The following is a 4,683-nucleotide window of genomic DNA, read 5'->3' as shown; positions in this document are numbered from 1 at the left end:
GCATGTCCGTGCAGATGCGTGGTCCCACGGTGCCTGGTAATCGAAATGGTACCACACTCCGCAACAACGGCTCGCATCATCGGGTGCAGAAGAAGCGCCGCACAGAGGCGGCAGTGGGGGCGGCGGTGTAGCGGCGGCCACTCCTGCGCATCGGAGGCAACAATTCAGCGTTCGCTGAAGCGCAGACACCTGCTAGGGAGGCTCCTGCAGAGCTGGCGGCTCAGCAAGCATTCCAGGCTTCAAGTATGTGGCGTTGTCAGGGCGCCTGCTCACTTCACATCACCCAGTACGCACCTGGTAACATTTTGGGAAGCGTGCACGCAAGGAGAGAGGGTGAAAGAGGCTGGGCCAACCATCACCCCTTGCTGGGACGCTCAGGTGCGCGCCATTGGCGCTGGTGGCACCATAAAGGCACGAAGAAATGTATGTAGGCCACGGGAGAGGGCGGGAGGGATGTGGAAGAGGCGAGCACAGGGCTCCGCAATTGCCAATTGCTTGTGTGAGCCCCTTGGGCGCCCCACAGAGCGTCGAATGAACCCATTGTGAGTGCTGGGGGTGGGGTATGAGAGCCGCAAGCGGGCATGCATGCATCTGGCCACCTGGGCCTTACTGAGGCCAGGGTGGAAGGGGCCGTGGTGCGGCCATGGCCGGCCACTTCAGCAACTGCTCTTGCGCAGGATTTGATCGAACAGGACCTGGGACGTCCACTCATTAGTTGGAAATGGCGGGTGCCGCAGAAAGGGCAGCAGGCATGCGCCCAGCAGCACCAACCCCGCCGCCGCAAGGTCCCGCCCGCCTGCCCGCCGTCGCCGCAAGGCACGCCCGCCTCCCCCCTCCCCTGGGCCCCAGGCTGGCATCACAGGATCTACCAAACCCGACATTCTCAGTGCTTCATTGTTGCTGTGCGTGAATGGGGCCTGGCACGGCTCGCCATCATTGCAAGGGCTGGGCGGGCAATGACAGAGAATGCACCTCTGTGAGGGTGTGCCCCACCAGGGTGTGGGTGTTGTGGAAGTGGAAGGTCCCCTCAAACAGCTTGCCCGCCAGGAACAGCGGGTACCAGTGGACGTCGTCAGCCCACATGCGCTCGTACGGTACCTCGGCCTCCGCAAAGTACCGCGGCGCCATCTCGTCCGACGCCGCCGGCTCGCCGCCAAACGCGGTGACGCGGAAGACTAAGGCCCGGGCAGGCAGCAGGCGCGGGCGGGGGGGGGGGGCGCGACTCGGCAACGCATACCAGCAGCAGGCAGGCAGGCACGTGTCGGGCGGGGCAATGCAGCTGCCCACCAGCACAGTCACAGTCAAACAAACAAGAATTGCATGATTTCAACTGAAGTTCAAATGAGCGAACATCTCACCGTGCACCTCCCAGGGCTGGGGGTTGTCGTCAAACACAAAGGTGAGCAGGCCGCAGTGCTGCATGCACGTGGCTGTGATGCCCGCCTCCTCCAGCAGCTGCGGCAGGGCGGGGGCCGCCCTGGGCGGTGAGCAGGGAGCCGGTGACCGGCGCTGGCGGGCTGCCCCACCTGCACGCAGGAGCCGACGCACCTCTCTCTTGGCCGACGCCTCTATTGTTTCCCCCTGCTCCACCTTCCCTCCAAATCCGTTGTAGTAACCTGCTCAGGCAGGAAGCAGGCCGCACAGCGGTGCCAATCCGACTGGGCCATCGATCGGCAGCTCGAAAGCAAGAAGGAGTTAGGCGGGAGAGGAGACGGGTGCAGGGTCACGTGTGCTGTGGGCAGCAATGCAGCGCACCTTCTCCAAACCCTCGCAGCTTCTTGCCCAGCAGCAGGCGGCCACCGATGTGGGGGATGACCAGCGTCAGCAGCTTGGGAGGCACCACCGGCACTGCTGCTGCAGGTGCGGCGGGCGAGCTGCCGGTGGCGGCGCCTGCCATGGCGGCGCTGCACACCCCGCACCGCCCTCTACTGCGTGCAGCTGGCAGGAGCCGCACTGCTGCTCTGCTCAGGCAGGGGAGGGCCAGCGTGGAGATCGGGGGAGGAGAGTTTGATGGCAAAAGGAAGCTGTGCTCAGCGTGCTTGCGTGTGGAGTGCCTCTTCTGATGCGCAGCGATGCGCCAATTAAGTTGGCAATCGAAACTCGAGCAGCTCACGGCAGCGCAGCATGGCCTCTTTGCTCCCGCCATCCCGCTCAAGCGTGCGCTGGCGGCACAGGGCATGCTGCTGATTCCCTCCCAATTCCGGCCAAATGCTCTGCTCTCTTCCAACCCATCGTATCCCTCGAGCAATCACATGATGGGAACTCCACACTGGCGGCCGCCCCGTCGGCGAGCGGAGCAGCACAACCAGCGGGGTGCTGAGATGCGGGGGCTGGCGGTCACGCTCACGAGGGAGGCTGCAAAGCGCAGCGGCTCAGGGGCTGTACACTCACATGGCACAGGAGAACAGAGCAGAGCAGATAGAGAACATGGCAGGGGAGGAGGCGCGGGGTGGTTGGTATACACATTGGAATCAAGCGGGGAAGAGGAGCAGGTAGAGAGCGGGCACACGTGGTACACAGGGGGATGGCATGGTATCAGATAGAATGCTGCCTGCGGCGGGCGGGGTATACATCGTGATGCTGGATCGCAGCAGCACGCAATGAAGCGGCTGCCAAGCCGGCAGGCCTGGCTTGCTTGGTGCAGGCAAGGCGTGCCGCCACTCCAGCGGCCGGCCGCCTTCACGCGGCCGAGGGCGGTGGCGCCCGCGGGGCAGCCAGCCTGCCGGGGAGCGGCGGCTGGCCCTGCGGCTGGCGCAGCCAGAAGGACAGCGGGGCGGCGCCCAGGTGGCGTGCCACCTCCAGCACGGCGTCACGAGGCAGGCCCCTGGCCGCACCGCCAGCCGCGCCGCCCAGTCGCGAGCCGTCGGCAGCGGAGCTGGTGCCAGCAGCGGCAGCGGCCGCACCGTCGCCCACAGGGCTGGCGGGGCAGGCGCGGCTGGAGTCCTCGCCCCCGTCTGCGGCTGCACTGCTGCAGGCATCGCTACAAGCATCCTCCAGCTCGGCGCAGCTGAAGGCTGTGCCGCTGCTGTCGCCGCTGCCGCCGCTGGCGCCGACGCCGCTGCCCGCCGACGCCACCGCGGCCGCGCTGCCGGGCCTCCCGCCCTCCCCACCCGCGCCCTTGGGCTTGTCGCCCAGGTCGCAGCCGCCGCCGGCCTTGAGCGAAGGCATGGGCAGGCTGCGCCTCCTGCCGGCGCTGGCGGCGCCGCTCTCTGCCATATCGCCAGGACTGGCCCAATAGGGCATGAACATCAGGGGGGGCCCGCAGCCTCCTCCGCAGCCGGCGTCCCATCCAGCAGTTCCCTCATCGCCCGGCGAGACAGGACCGCCTTTGTGGCGGCGCCTACGTGCCTCCCGCCCCTTCCGCTGCCGGCGCCGCTGCCGGCGCTGCTGCCGACGCCGGCGCCGGCGCCGCTGCTTCGGCTCTGCGCCAGCAGGCGGTGGTTGGTGAGCAGCAGCAGGCGCACGGCCTGCTTGAAGGCGGGCGGGAAGTAGCGGTGGGTGGCGGGGCTCCAGCGCGTGGCGGCGGGGGCGGCAGCCAGCACCACGCTCCTGCGGCGAGAGGGAGGGCGGGCACAGGCGCGGCCGTGAGGCTGGTGCTCGGTTTGCCACGCTCGGGGCATGCCCCCAAAACTCCCACGCGGCAGCACACTGCAGGGCAGGCCGGGTGTGGCGTCTACGGCCGCCACGGCAGACGCCGCCGCCGCGCGCCGCCGCCCGCCTCACGTGCATGCGCTGGTGCGCAGCCTGGCTGTGAGGTCAGCGCTGATGCCCACGGTGGCCAGGCACTCCGCCTGCAGCACCCCTGCCAGCTCAGCGCCAGCCTGGAGCTGCAGGCACGGCGGGGCGTGTGGGTGTGGGGAGCGGAGCGGGGGCAGGTCAGGCCAGGATGGGATGGGATGCAGGCAGCAGGGCAGGGAGGCTGCGAGCAGGGCGAGGGCACAGCAGCGCCTGCTCCCAGGGCGGCCGCGTGCTGCCAGGTCGGGAGGGAGCTCAGGGCACCGGGCATGCACAAGGTACCCAGCGCGACGGCTGCCTGTATACTGTAATGTATCACGGGCCCCCGACGGCAGGGCCGCGGCGCGCGGCGGCAGCGACCGGCGCCAGGCGCGGCGGCAGCCTGGGATGCTCTCACCGTGGTGGCCCCCTCTGCCAGTTGCAGCACCGGGTGGGCCAGCAAGGCGGCGACGACGGCGCGGCAGGCGGCGGGCGGCGGCGCGGCGGGCGGCGGCGCCGGCTGCTGCCGCCACGCCTCCAGCAGCGGCTCCAGCGCGGCGTCGGGGTAGGTGGCATGGTTCCAAAAGTAGTTTCCAGCCTGAGCAAGGGAGGGAGGGAAGGAGGGAGGACGGTCGGCGAGCAGCAGCCCGGCAGCCGCAGCGGGCGAGGGTCCCAGCAAGCGGGCAGGGAGCGGCAGCGGCGGCGGCGGCGGCTGGGCGGCCGGCGCTCGCGGCCGCCGGGCCCCCCCCTGGCTCACCGCCTCTGCCAGTGCCTGCGCCCAGCCCAGCTGGTCCAGGGACCAGGGCCCCTCAGGCGCCGCCGTCAGCTGGATCAGCAGCGCCGCCTCCTCCAGGGCGCCTGCGGCAGCAGAGGGGCGGGCGGGCGCGGGCTCTGCTCTGTTCATGGCCTGTTCTGTTCGGTTGGCGGCGCGGCACGCAGCGGGGGGGGGGGGGGGGGGTTTTCCCCCCC

General features: G+C 69.5%; 3 protein-coding genes across 3 annotated transcripts in view; 1 reads left to right on the top strand and 2 right to left on the bottom strand.

Moving 5' to 3' along the window:
• Nucleotides 1-131, top strand: part of CHLNCDRAFT_135359 (hypothetical protein) — a gene marked incomplete at both ends in the record, with an annotated part of 2,588 nt that extends 2,457 nt beyond the window's left edge. The window contains one exon of the mRNA XM_005846743.1: nt 90-131. Within this exon, the coding sequence (XP_005846805.1) occupies nt 90-131 (42 nt within the window). The remainder of the gene's footprint in view (nt 1-89) is intronic.
• Nucleotides 132-933: 802 nt separating this feature from the next.
• On the bottom strand, nt 934-1,897 carry CHLNCDRAFT_24587 (hypothetical protein; the record flags this gene model as incomplete). Its single annotated transcript, XM_005846600.1, has 4 exons — nt 934-1,175; nt 1,359-1,455; nt 1,549-1,619; nt 1,756-1,897. The coding sequence occupies 4 exons, from the start codon at nt 1,895-1,897 to the stop codon at nt 934-936; spliced, it is 552 nt and encodes a 183-aa protein (XP_005846662.1).
• A 1,351-nt stretch (nt 1,898-3,248) lies between these two features.
• CHLNCDRAFT_135356 (hypothetical protein) overlaps nt 3,249-4,683 on the bottom strand; it is a gene marked incomplete at both ends in the record, with an annotated part of 2,613 nt that continues 1,178 nt past the window's right edge. The window contains 4 exons of the mRNA XM_005846599.1: nt 3,249-3,549; nt 3,724-3,827; nt 4,133-4,312; nt 4,472-4,572. Of these exons, the coding sequence (XP_005846661.1) occupies nt 3,249-3,549; nt 3,724-3,827; nt 4,133-4,312; nt 4,472-4,572 (686 nt within the window). The remainder of the gene's footprint in view (nt 3,550-3,723; nt 3,828-4,132; nt 4,313-4,471; nt 4,573-4,683) is intronic.

Source organism: Chlorella variabilis (assembly GCF_000147415.1).
Source record: "Chlorella variabilis unplaced genomic scaffold CHLNCscaffold_13, whole genome shotgun sequence".
Lineage (NCBI taxonomy): Eukaryota > Viridiplantae > Chlorophyta > Trebouxiophyceae > Chlorellales > Chlorellaceae > Chlorella > Chlorella variabilis.
The sequence above is the reverse complement of the archived record's forward strand: the minus strand, read 5'-3'. Positions and strand labels throughout refer to the sequence as shown.